General features: G+C 44.9%; 2 protein-coding genes across 2 annotated transcripts in view; one reads left to right on the top strand and one right to left on the bottom strand.

Moving 5' to 3' along the window:
• The window catches only part of Fgd6 (FYVE, RhoGEF and PH domain containing 6), a 108,262-nt gene extending 97,956 nt beyond the window's left edge, over window positions 1-10,306 (bottom strand). Inside the window, exons 1-2 of the mRNA XM_021174937.2 lie at window positions 10,091-10,306; window positions 120-2,463 (exon numbers count right to left, since the gene is read on the bottom strand). Coding sequence (XP_021030596.1) covers window positions 120-2,463; window positions 10,091-10,106 — 2,360 coding nt within the window. The 5' untranslated portion in view covers window positions 10,107-10,306. The remainder of the gene's footprint in view (window positions 1-119; window positions 2,464-10,090) is intronic.
• Window positions 10,307-10,611: 305 nt separating this feature from the next.
• Vezt (vezatin, adherens junctions transmembrane protein) overlaps window positions 10,612-13,755 on the top strand; it is a 73,191-nt gene continuing 70,047 nt past the window's right edge. Inside the window, exon 1 of the mRNA XM_021174868.3 lies at window positions 10,612-10,733. Coding sequence (XP_021030527.1) covers window positions 10,698-10,733 — 36 coding nt within the window. The 5' untranslated portion in view covers window positions 10,612-10,697. The remainder of the gene's footprint in view (window positions 10,734-13,755) is intronic.

Genomic DNA, 13,755 nt, shown 5'->3' with positions numbered 1-13,755 from the left:
AATAGGTTCCTCAGTAAGTGATTCTCCCCGCTGCCGTCCTGCATCGCGGAGTTGGCTGTGGACGGCTAATTACAACGATGCGTGCCAAAGTGCAGGTCTAGCTGACACCCACGTATTACCTGCAAGGCTGATGTCTAGGATCAAGTTGCAGCTGGCCATCTGGAGCGTCGTAGGGCTCTTCTACTTCATACAGACTTGCATCAGTGTCCTCCACACTGCTGGAGTTCTGCCATCCCAACTCCGGAGTGTTCCTTCCAGCCATGACAAAGGGCAAATTCTCATACTCTGGTATCTCCTCATAATGGCGGACATTTTCATACTCTGGCCCGAAGTCGCCTGTACTAGAGCCCTGACAGGACGTGTGCCTGGAGAGAATCCGGTCATCCAAAGACTCCGCCCTCTGACCGTTAACGGCACTGCTCTGGCCCCAGGACTTCACCTTTTGAGATTCCAGGCTGCAGTTTTCTGCAGAATGTGCCTTCGTGGGCTTACTTCTCTTCTCTTCTCCTGTGGCCAAACCTTGCCAATCACTTTCGAGTCCTTTTGGCTCTCTAGCGAGCGGATGTCCCGTAGAGACATCCCCATGTTGGCAGCTTTTCGACCTAATTTTCTGAAAGTCGCTCTTTATGAAGCCAATGGACAGCTTCACGTTGATCAACTTTTTAAAAGAAGTTTTCTTCGGAGGGTCTTTGCAAGGCTTGTTACACTGGTCCGCATCCACGGCAGACAGGGATTTTGCTCTTGGCTTGGTTAGGGAAACGGAAGGCTCGTTATTTAAGGATAAAGTGACGCGTTTCAAGGCCTCTGGGCTCCCTGAAAAAGGTAGAATAGGATGAGGTAACTTCCACACTGGCTTCTCTGAAGTTGGGTTGGGCATATCAAAGGGTGATGCTGATGCGCCATGGTTTGAGGGCCCCGGATGGTGAAGGTGGTTTCTATGCAGACCTTTCTCTACATTCGTCACCTTACCTGAAGAGTTCTTTTCTACAAGCTCCTCCGAAGCAGCCTTTTTGAGCACCCCTGCTGCAGGCAAGCTGTGTCTTTGAGGTTTTTTGGGAATGACTCTCGAGGAGGGAGATTCCTTTTGTATGGGGGGAGCGGACACTTCTGGGTTACAGGTAGCTGGTGGCTGGTCAGTGCAGGCTGCTGTGACTTGCTTAGGCAAGCTCAAAGGCTGAGTACTGCACTGTGTGTAAGTAGTCTCTTTGTCCACAGCAGGTGACACGCCAGAACCACTGCTGTCAGAAGTCCAACTAGAATCTGTATCTAAAGAAGGCGTTTGCTGCTGCACAGCTTTCTGTGAGCTGACGGAGTCCTGTCCGCCACGGTTGGAATCCCCTGTCAGTGCCCTCTGGTTTGCTGGCCTCACCTCGTCCGCTGGTCCCTGGTTATACAAAGCATTCTGACGAAGAACACTGACTTTATTGTTTTTCAAACTATCCTCCAGGAGACAAGAAGAGCCATTGTTTGAGTTCCCTGGCTCTTCAGTGCTTTCACCAGGAGTATCTACATGCTTCTGCCGGCGAAGACGAGCAGCTGCGTGTGTCTTTCTGGGCTTGGGAGTTGGAAACTTTGAGGTATACGGTAGTAAGTGGATTTCTAAAGGACCGAGACCTTCGACCTCCATCTTCTGACTAATTCCATCTGAACCCACTCTCTTGTTCTCCGGTTCACCTGAATCAATGTGACCACGGCTCTCGGCACTGCCATCTTGACAAGTCTTGAGAGTCTGAGATTCATCCCTAGGAAGTTGTGGGTGGCAGTTGTGATGAGCGGGAACTTTTTCAAAGCCGGACAGGGGAGAAGACACGTCTGCAAATTCAATTCTGATCTGCCTGCTGCAACTATGGTCACCACCATTCATTTCTGGTTTCTTTGGAGCTCTGTACCTCCCTGGGGAACCACAAGGTGATCGCTGCTGTGTTAGGGCCTCTTTGAGCTTCTCTTCTAAGATGCTTGCCTTTAAAACAACTCCACTCTGGCCCCGGCACTTTGCGCTGCTTGAATCCCAGTTACTCCCCCTTTTTGAGGACTCACCATTTTTACTATTCTCTAAATTTTCCTTCATTCCCAGAGGCTCTAAAACAAGCTGCTCTACACACAGGGTTTCTCGAGTCCTAGGCTCGTGAATACACTCAGAACTGCAGGAACACGTTGGTAAAATATAATCACTGTGTGGATCCCTGACATCCTTGCAATTAGACTTGCCAGTGCTCTCGGGTAATTCTGGCTCCCGTTCCTCCAGGTTCAAAGTAGGCTTCTTTGAGGGTGGATGCTTAATGTCTTGAACAACTGAGTTTGTCGGGACTTTTGGTTTTGGCGCAATTGCCGGTTTGGTCTTCTTCGTTAACCGTGGAACACTAGCACTGCCAATGTCCGGTTTAGGTGCAATAGGAGGGGGAGGTGGCTTATTATTGGTCCCCACTAACTTTGGCTTGGGAGCCAATGGTGGCTTCTTAAGCTCTAGAAAAAAAAAAGATGTAATATTAGATGATAAAGTAGACAAAACACAAGATACAAAACATTTTCCTGTTTTTAATGTTTTCTGTGGCAAGGTCTTGCTATGAAACCCTGGTGCTGGCTTGGCACGTACAATGTAGCTCAGGCTGGTCTTGAACTCACAGTCAGACACATGCCTTTCTAATGCTGTGATTACAGGCATGCAACACCATGCTTGTTGAATAACATTTTCTAAATTTTACTTATTACTACACAGGTTATATTATCTTATACAGTGAACATTATTCTTGAAAATTCCTGAAATTGTTCTTAAGTTCTAGAGCAACATAGCTTTACATATACCGTACATTTCTTAGCTACTCTATTACTAATTATCCTCTAACTCTGACATGAGTTAAGTCACTGGCTTTTACTTAGTAACTCTGTGTAGTATCTTCAGCTCATCCACTGAGTACTAAGAGTTGCCTACAGTACGCAACTCTCAAGTTTCTCACATAAATAAGCAGCACTATTCTGTGATCCAGACAAGAGTGTCTACTTGACAGAACCCCCAAAACAGTCTGGAAAATCACTGTAGAAATCAGACATTTTCTACCTAACCTCCCTCCCGCCACCCCCAAAAAAACTGGAAAGTAAATTCTTTGTTGTTAACGGAGGTTCATAATAAGGTTGGTATTTCTCTGTCTCAGGATCAACTGGGAATTTCATATTTCCTTATAGAGCTTTATTTTATCACATGTCCAGGCCTGGCCCAAGATCAAATGACTAGAGAGTATCTGAAGATACAATCCGTACATTTGTATTTCAGTTCCCGTGGGCGATGGATTATGTCTTTTATCCGTCACTAGTAAGTACTATGTGTTTGTGGGTTTTGTTTCTCTGAGCAAGGGTCTCATTACGTAAGCCAGGCTGGTCTCATCTTCACAGCCTTCTGCTTTAGTGTTCTGGGTGCTGGAATTACAGCCTGCACCATCTAACCCAGCATTAAAGAATGACCACCAGTACCGGTGTACTGACTCTTCCTCATCACATGCCTAGTGTACAATGCTGTATTTGTGTAGGCTGACTCTTAGTCTATATGAACTTGACAATAGGACCCTAATAAGGGAGCTAGAGAGATGGCTCTGTGCCTAAGAGTGCTTTCAGTTCAACCATGAGCGGCAGAGTTCGGTTCCAGCACCCACATCAAGAAGTTCATAACTAGTAACTCCAGCTCAAAGGGACATGATGCCCTCTTCTGGCCTCCACAGACACCTGAACTCACATCTGAACATAAATTCAGACACACATATACACAAACAAAACAAAAGCAAGTCTTTTTTAAAAGACCCTAATAAATATAAAAATGATACAGAGACTATATTTCGCTCAAATTTCCTTAGAACTCGCTACCCAGAAGGGAACTGAGTTCAAATGCATTTTATCTTATACTTCTTAAATTATCTTAAACTTCTTCAACAGGATCTAATACTTTAAAAAAAAAAAAAGGTTCTTTATCAAACAATCTGAAAATATATGATGCACAGGACTGCTTGACAGTGTTGTTTCATTTACTTGCACACACCGAGGCTTTGATATTTCATTTGGTGTTGATTTTATTTTCAACAAGGGAAATTAGTCATAGCACTTGGAAAACTATTACACAGAACTGAGTAAAAAGAGAAAAAAGCAGGGTACTCTACTTCCTTTTCCTAAGCAAAGAGAAATTTCTCAAACTCTTGTATTATACGCACAGACAAGATTTTATAACAGATGCCTTAAAAAACTCAATTCCTTAGGAATAAGGTTATCGTAAGGCAAGCAGCGAGTTTCCAAAATAATACAAATTCCCAAAGCAGGCAGTTTCCAGTTAGCTGTCCAATACACACGTGGTTAGCCTGAGGGTTGACTCTTGTGCGTTTTGGCAGAAGCCTAGTGATAAAGCTTGTAGAAATAGTATATTAAATTAAATTCCCCATCCATCAAGTCAAATCTTCAGGCAAAATATATGTGCCTGAGGACTTGTCCCTGCTCCCTTCTTACTCAATAAAAACCGACAGACTGTCATGCTGATTTCATTTCTGTCATTCTTAGAACTTCCTAGCTCTGGGATTTTTTTCAAAGAGTTAAAAATACGAGTTTTTTTTGTTTGTTTGTGTGTTTGTTTGTTTTTTACAAGATGAAATGAGTTCTGGAGAACAACTACTACAATGTTCTTAACATTTCTGAAACGTACACTTCAAATCAGTTAAGATGCCTGGGCATTAGTGGTACATGCCTGTCACACAGTGCTCCGTACTCTCAGACAGGAGGATTGTTGTGAGTTTGAGGCTAGCCTGGCCTATACAGTAAGATCTCTCCCCCCAACCCCCTAAGATGAGGCTAGGAGGTCCTATTTTACCATCAAAAGGAAACTCCGGCCAGCTAAATGGCTCATGCCTTTAATCCCAGCACTCAGGAGGCAGAGGCAGGTGGATCTCTGAGTTCGAGACCAGCTTAATCTCCAGAACAAGTTTCAGGATGGCCAAGGCTACACAGAGAAACCATGTCTTGAAAAACAAACAATAAAGGAAGGAAGGGAGAAAGGGGGAGAGAAGTCTTTTATTTTCTGATCTTAGAGTCTAGTCAGAAGGTCCAAGGTCTTTTAGTCAATTCATTTCGCTTTCCCTTGAAAACACATTTACTACCTTTGTTGCTATTGTTTTGCCAAGTATCCCCAGGCTGACCTCAAATTCTCAGTCCTCCAGCCCAGCCTCTCTAAAGCATTTTATTACTCTCTAGTACCAATTTTAACCCTTCCTTTCACCGTCCCCCAACCTACTGTCTCACCCTCCCTAAACCATAATGAATCTCTAGCCACCAATTCCAGCCCTTCTTTGAGTCTGATTCTAAGAGAGGAATTCCTGTTCTCTCCTAACATCATAGAGAGTAAGTTAACTGCATAGGAGCCAATGCTGACCCCAGCAAACACAGCACAGCATCTACAGCAGTGGCTCTCAGCGTTCCTAACACTGCGACACTTCAATACTGTTCCTCGTGCTGTGGTGACCGACCATACAATTATTTTGTTGCCATTTCATAACTGTAATTTTGCTACTGTTATGAATTGTAATGTAAATACCTGATATGCAGGGCATCAGATATGTGAACCCAAAGGGGCCGTGACCCACAGGCTAAGAGCCATTGTTCTAAAGCCTCTAATGTCTGCACAGCCATTAAGTAACTGTGAACTTAGACTTACTATTGTGAGGTACCTGTGTATTCGAGTGGATGAATCAATACTATAACTCAGAGTCAAGCTTATTCATGGTCTTACTCACCACTATGTCTCAGAGCTGAAGAAATGGTCCTGAGGGCAGGCAGCTGCCACATACAGACCATGTAATGCCTCAGTGACAGAAAAGGTCTTTTTTTTGTTTTTTTTGTTTTGTTTTGTTTTGTTTTCAAGACAGGATTTCTCTGTGTAGCCCTGGCTGTCCTGGAACTCACTCTGTAGACCAGGCTGACCTCGAACTCAGAAATCCGCCTGCCTCTGCCTCCCGAGTGCTGGGATTAAAGACGTGTGCCACCAACGCCTGGCTAGTTCTTTTATTTTTAACTTCAATATCCAATTTAACATCAAATGGTATTCTGAAGGCTAAGGAGATGACTCAGTTGTCAAGAGCCCAATACATGGGCTGGCGAGATGGCTCAGCAGTTAAGAGCACTGACTGCTCTTCTGAAGGTCCTGCGTTCAAATCCCAGCAACCACACAGTGGCTCACAACCACCCGTAATGAGATCTGACACACTCTTCTGGTGTGTCTGAAGACAGCAACAGTGTACTTATTTATAATAATAAAGAAATCTTTGGGCCGGAGTGAGCGGGGCCAACTAGAGCAAGCAGAAGTCCTGAATTCAATTCCACAACCACATGGAGGCTCACAACCATCTGAACAGCTACAGTGTACTCACATACATAAAATAAATAAATCTTAAAAAAAAAAAAAAGAGTGCAATACATACTGTTCTTTTAGAAGAGCTGAGTTCAGTTCCCAGCACCTATGTGGCGGGGGGGGGGGTGGGGGGTGGGGGGTGGGGGGGTGGGGGGGATGGAGAGAGTTGGGAAGGGTTACAACTGACTGGAACTCCAGTTCTAGGGAATCCAACAACCTGCTCTGAGCTCTGCTGGTACCTGTGCTCACATGCACAAACCTCTACCCACTACACACAAATATACATACATAGTTTACAAATAAATCCCTTTAAAAGATGATGTTTTCAAAAGGGAGCAGGGTAAACTTCAATAGGATCATTGTGTAATTCTTTAATGACTAATAGGAACAAGTGAGTGCCAAGTCACTGGTACAGCAATATATGAAACCTTTCCTTACTGTTACTTCTTTATTTTTAGTTTTAGGAGACAGGCTTTGCAATGTAGCCCTGGATATCCCTAAACTGCAGTCTTCCTGGCTCACCCTCTCTAGTCCTGGGATTACAGAGGCACAACACTATGTCAGCTTCATTACTATTTTTTAAACTATATATTATGTGGTGTGTGTGTATGTGGTGTGTGTGTGTATGTGATGTGTGTGTGTGTATGTGGTGTGTGTGTGTGTTTATGTGTGTGTATGTATGTGGTGTGTGTGTATGTGGTGTGTGTGTGTGAGTGTATGTGGTGTGTGTGTGTGTGTATGTGGTGTGTGTGTGTGTTTATGTGTGTGTATGTATGTGGTGTGTGTGTATGTGGTGTGTGTGTGTGTGTATGTGGTGTGTGTGTGTGTTTATGTGTGTGTATGTATGTGGTGTGTGTGTATGTGGTGTGTGTGTATGTGTGTGTATGTGGTGTGTGTGTGTGAGTGTATGTGGTGTGTGTGTGTGAGTGTATGTGGTGTGTGTGTGTGTGTTAATGTGGTGTGTGTGTATGTGATGTGTGTGTGTATGTTTGTGTGTGTGTGTATGTATGTGTGTGTGTGTGTGTGTATGTGTATTCCACTGCATACATGTGTTAGATGAGAACATGTAAGATTTGGTTCTCTCGAGCTGGGCGTGGTGGCGCACACCTTTAATCCCAGCACTCGGGAGGCAGAGGCAGGCGGATTTCTGAGTTCGAGGCCAGCCTGGTCTACAAAGTGAGCTCCAGGACAGCCAGAGCTATAAAGAGAAAACCTGTCTCCTGTCTCGAAAAACCAAAAAAAAAAAAAAAAAAAAAAAAAAAAGATTTGGTTCTCTCCTTTCATCACGTGGGTCCCCAGTGACCAAACTCAGGTCAGCAGGCTTTGACAGGAAGAGCCTAACCACTGAGCCATCTCCCTGGCCCTCAATATTTGTAATGCTTTGAAAGAAGAATGGCTCAAAACAACACCAATAAGATATTATGTTATGATTCACTCCAATGCTCAAAACCTATAGTCAGTACACACTGGAAATGAATGCTGCACCTCTGGATCTTGATATTAATATTAACATTCAGACCCAAATGCTTCCTTAGAGCAATTCGGCAAATCTTCTATTTACACAGCTGTCTGGCTGCAGGGGAAAGCGAAGGTAGAAAGGACCACTGCTGTCTTACTGCTATAAACAGATTTGTCATCTGTTACACACAGGTGGCCGTGGCTCACGAGCACACACTCTCTCTGGGCTATTCCACGAGGCCCCAAACAAAACCGCACAGGCATGCATGAGAATAGTGAGATGTTTATGCACACCATGATGGAAAGCCACTTTTAATCATCTCTCCTTTAGTCCATGTGCTACTCAGAATACCCCAATATCTCCTCTATGAACTCACACTCCAACCGCTGCATAGAAACAAGCAAAACCAAAGCAAGCTCTGCCTCGGGACACCTGTCACTTAACGGTGGTACAACAGCCCCCTAATCATAAATTAGGCCACCCTTCCCAACTACACTAGACCAGGCTAAAACTAACACTCTGCTCCATTAGTAATTTCCCCCAAAGCTTTAATAAATTTCATTATTATGAACCCCCCCCCCCCACACACACACACAACTTGCAAGGACAATGTATGTATAACTTTATATAATAGGCAGGAAAGAGAAACCTCAGTCCTCTTCCGTATCCCCCTAGATGTAACAAAAACTTACAATAAAGCTCATCAAATCGGTGAGCAAAAAAGTAGTTAATGATTCTCAGCAAGCCATTCTTAAAAAAAAAAAAAAATCAACTAACTCAGCTAGACACAGGAAGTGTCTCTCTTTTAAATACCACAAAAATGCTGTGGATTTCCTTAATTGTAAAGTTGATAAGTCTAAAAATAGCTAGCCTTGTTCTGGATTAATTTGAAGAAAACAATCGTAAACTTCCAGGCTGAATTCTAGAAATTTTAATTATTGTTTTAAGTTTTTATTTTAAATTAATTATATTAATTCAGTCATTTTAAAAAGCTGAACGATGGTGAGGGTACAGAAATTTGGGCTGAAAACGATCCGTTGTTTAAATGGAACACATCCCAAAACTGAGAGAAACGTTTGTAAATAACTCAGTGCATGATGATCACGTGATTAATGCACATCACTTCAAAGAGAAAAAAGGTCTCACTGTCTTATTGTTACTAATTTCTTGCCTGTTTGAAGTAATCCGGATTTTGCCTAGCAGTGTGACTCCTTCAAGGCTTTAGAAGTACAAATCAGAACACTTAGTGTGTGTGCTCTCCTGACAGTTTTCAAGTTGCAGGAATGTTAAACAAACGCCAAAAAAGCAAAGAAAATTTAATCTGATACTTAAGTGCTAATTCTAGACCTAACTGAAGTGAAACTTTACGCTCTTTTACTACAAAATCTCTCATCAAAGTTTCTTCAGATGTGGATAAAGATGCCTTTAATATATTCCATACCTTAGTAAATTCTGGTTTTGAAAATGTGCTGTGTTCTTATAAAGAGACTGTCCCTTGGACACTTAAATTTGGAAGATTAGAAACTGTTCCTTAAAAAGGTCGCAACACAATGAGCCGAAGTGCTTAAATTCACACAAAGGTAAGGAGAGGCTTTGTCATTTGGGTGAGTGGAAAGGAGACAGACTGAAAATAGGGCTTTGTTTACACAGTCCAGGTACGGGGGGTGGGGGGTGGGGGGGATAGAAGGAAGGAAGGAAGGAAGGAAGGAAGGAAGGAAGGAAGGAAGGAAGGAAGGAAAAGGTAAGGATGAGCAAAAAACAGGGAGGGGTAGGTGCAGGGGAGGGGGCAACTCGGTTTTGTTTTATTTTACCAACTAATAGTCCATACTCAGATAATAGGGCTCAAAACACCAGGGTGCGAACAGCTCTGTTCAACCCTCCTTACAAGCGCGAAGAGTTTCAGTCAATAAATACTAGGTTTTCAAGCAACGCGGGCTAGTGGCGGAGTTTCTTCAACTCGCTGGAAAACTGTCCTAGCTTAGAATAAATGACTCCTCCGCACCGGACTCCACGCTTCCCACACCGCGCACAGGCAGCGACAGCGCCTAAGTCACGGAACCCGAGCAAGCTCCGCGACGCCGTCCCATCACCTGGGCTCAGGGGTCCGGGGGGCGCATCCCGGGGACCCCACAGCGGGCGCGGCGCGGGCGACCGGCGCCAGCCCCGCACCGGCCACCCGCGGGGAACGCAGCGGGAGCCCGAGCCCGCCGGCGCCCGCCGCGACTACTCCCCAGCCCGGCGCGAGCGCGGCCACTTACCCGCGGCAGAAGTCATGACTGCCCCGCGCGACTCACGCCCTCAGTCCATGGCTCCCGTTCAGTCCACACTCCCCAGAGTTTGAGCAGAAGACAAAAGTCCCCGCAGCGCCCACATTCCGTCCCGCACCGCCTGAGCGCCTCACAAAGGACGGACGCCGGCTCCCGCGACCCTCCGGCGGACCCGGGCGCTAGCGGCCAGCGACAGGGGGACGTGCACGAGCGCCGCTCCGCCGCGCTCCGGGACGACCGCCAGGCGCGCGCACGAGAGGCGATCACAGCGGCTTCGCGGACGCGCGCCCCACCTCAACTCGAGAGAAAAATCCGCGCTCCAGGCGCCCCCTGGTAGCCAGGGGATGTAAAAGGCAGACAAAAGCCATAGCTCTCTCCAATAAGAGCTCTGGAACGCCCGCCCGCTCCCGCCCCTCCAGCCTACACGCTCATCCTCTTCTCCAATAAGCAGGTCGGGAAGGGGCGTGGGTCGCGATGCATGCCGGGAGTTGTAGTTTTCAGTGCCCCCCCGAGGTGGGCAGGAGCCGAAGCCTGGGTGCTGCCCGCCCTCCTGCCTTCATTTCCCATCGTGCTGAGGCGGGTGGTATGGCGGAGAAGGATGACACCGGAGTTTGACGAAGAGGTGGTTTTTGAGGTGAGGAGAAAATGGTGGGGAGTGTGGACCGTCTTTGTTTCCGAAGGACTAAAGGAAGAGCGAGGAGGCAAAGCGATTCAGAGGGGAGGGATAGGGTGACTGGCGCCTGCGGGCCTGGGTCCCCAATCCTCCGCTGTTTCGGGGCCTACTCGCTGCAGCCGCCTGACAGGTATAGCTCAGGAGATCCTGGCGTGGCTGGCCTCTGCCCCGAGCTCGCCCAGAATTCCCAGACCCGGCGCAATTGACCGGCCCTGGGCGGGAGCCTTGATCGGTCCTTACCCTATGGCTGCACCGCCCTGGACTGCGCCTCGTTGGGGCGGGGCCGAAACGTGCTGGATATTCTGTCTACTACTTAACCTCATTCGCTTTTTATCTTTGATTTTTGCGGGCCTGTTAATCCATAAGTGCCTCCGGTCATCATCATCATCATCAAGGTGTGGCCTCTGGAATGCAGGCAGGCAGCAGGTGCCTTTCTATGTGGGGTTTAAGGTCTGTTAAGTGAGACCTGTGGCCAATGGTGTGAGCTCTCAGCGTCTCAGCACCTAGGTTCCATTCTTTTGTCCTTGCTGTTGCGCTAAGTGTAGCCAGTTCTGAATGGAAGCTCTGGTCTGGATGTGAATGCTTTTGTGTTGGACTATTTTAAGATGTCTCTGCCATCTTGAATTTAAAAAATAAAGCCTAGTGGCTTTAGTGCCATTTTTCCCCCATCAGACCAGTCAATACCCACACCCTGGAATGTGTATGTGTATGTATTGAATATGTAAGCCATACTTTCCCTCAGCCAACTAGATTTCAGGGAATTCATACAAGAGAAAGAGAAGAAATCCCCCGTGGTGTATAATGGGAGGGTGAGGTACGGTACAGAATGTGAAGTATTGAGATATCTAAAAACTGCCCGTGGAAGCATAATTTGGAACCCGTTGTCCGTTCTTAGCACTTTAAAAAGCTACACCCAGCAAGTGATACCCTAGGTAAATCTTCAGCTCTCAATGAAATTAGGAAGATAGATGGGAGAAAATGTACTCCAGGAGAAGGATTTTATGTATGCCAAAGATCGGGGTGGGGTGACAATATTGAACGAGCAGTTTTAGGGGCTGGAGTATGGAGGGTTGCAAAATCACTTAATATAACTACAGTATCGAGGAGGGAAATATGACTGCTTTGCTATTATGAAGGGTCTAGATATGAGGACTTGAATAGAGAGGACAAAGGCATACATTTTGGAAGTCAGAAAAATTAATACTGACGTGGATATTCATCTCTAATATGAAATTGAGGGAATGGCTACAGATTGAATGTGGGAGGTAAAGAGGAGAAAAAAGTAGGTGGCTGAATTTTTTATTTTTTACCCTGCTTTCCACATAATAAGCGTGGTTTTGGTTTGCAGAGTTTTATTGGTCTGGGGATGTAGTTCAATGGGTAGAGTGCTTGGCTTGAATGCACAAGTCTCTTGGTTCAATTGGCAGCGCCACATAAACCTGATAGGGTGGTATACACATGCCTGGGATTCCAGCACTCAAAAGGTACTTTTGATGCCTTACGAGCATCATAAGAACTTCAAAGTTATCAGCTACTTAGTGAGTTAGAGACGAGGGTGAGATAGGAGAGACCCTATCTTAAAAAACATTTTGTTACAAAAGATAAAGCAAAAAAAAAAAAAAAAAAAAAGATCTTGGAAGTTTTTTCTGTTCAAATGTGTGACTATGTTTGCATGGGATTTTGTTTTGTTTTGTTTTTCTAGTGTGAAAGATGTACCACAGAGTTTTGAATCTTTTCAGAGATAGAAAGGGTCTTAGTATGGAATCCAAGCTGGTCTTGAACTTTGAACTCTCCCATCTTAGCCTCCTGGGATTATAGGTGTATCCCATCATGTCCCACAATAATATAAACATTATATTTCTAAGATTTACATTTATAGATTTATTAAGCATTTAAAAATGTATTTATTTACAATTTTGGTGCTAGGGATTGAACTCATGGCTTTCCCATGCTTAATAAGTATTCTACACCCTCAACCTAGCTTCTTAAAAATTGATTTACATGAATTCTCCTTCTGTTTTCTGTCCTATTGATCAGTGCATTGCTTTTATGTTTTATTATTTTATGTGCATGGATAGTTTGCCTGCATGGATGTCTATGCACCACATGTGTGCTTGGTGCTCTTGGAGACTAGAAAAGTGTGTGAGATCCCTATATCTAGAGTTATAAACAGTTGTGAGCCAACATGTGGGTGCTGGTGACAGCCCCCCCACCCCTGTCCTCTGGAAGAGCAATCAATGCTCTTAACATCTCGTTAGCCTCTGCATGAATTATTCATCTACTGCTTTGCCATTATCATATATGTAGACATACTGTTCCAGCTCTCTGCTTAACTTTTTGATTATTGTCACACGAGAGTATACATAAGGCATATACACATGCCAAGAGCGTACACAACGATGGGCGTGCGAATAATAAGTGGAACATCACTAACACCACTGCCTCCTTCCTGCTGTTTGCCAGTCTCTGGTTCCCACCTCAAGGATAAGTATTACTCAGAATGACTAACCCAGATTAGTTCCATCTGCTCTTACTGTCTGTACACTGTCAGGCATCACTTACATACTTTCTTTTTCTTTTTCCTTGCTGCTTTGTGACATTCATTTATATGATTACCTATGCGTTTTATTTTGATACAGTATTCCATGTGACTATATGGCTCTTTTTAATCAGGTCTTCTGAAGGATGGACATTAGGTAGTTTCTGCTTTGAGATTGTTGTAAATAGTATTACTGAGGACCTTTCTTTATTACTATTATTGATAATGTATGTATGAGTACATTGCCTCTGTCTTCAGACACACCAGAAGAGAGCATCAAATCCCATTACAGGTGGTTGTGAGCCACCATGTGGTTGCTGGGAATTGAACTCAAGACCTCGGGAAGAACAGTCAGTGCTCTTAACCCCTGAGCCAATGTGCAGTTTTGGTAAGCATATTTTTTTGTTGGGTATGTACTTAGAACTGAAAATGCTAAATTATAGA

Source organism: Mus caroli, unplaced genomic scaffold (genome assembly GCF_978045245.1).
Source record: "Mus caroli unplaced genomic scaffold, Mus_caroli_1 scaffold_9, whole genome shotgun sequence".
NCBI lineage: Eukaryota > Metazoa > Chordata > Mammalia > Rodentia > Muridae > Mus > Mus caroli.
This window is presented reverse-complemented; position numbering and strand designations above follow the sequence as displayed.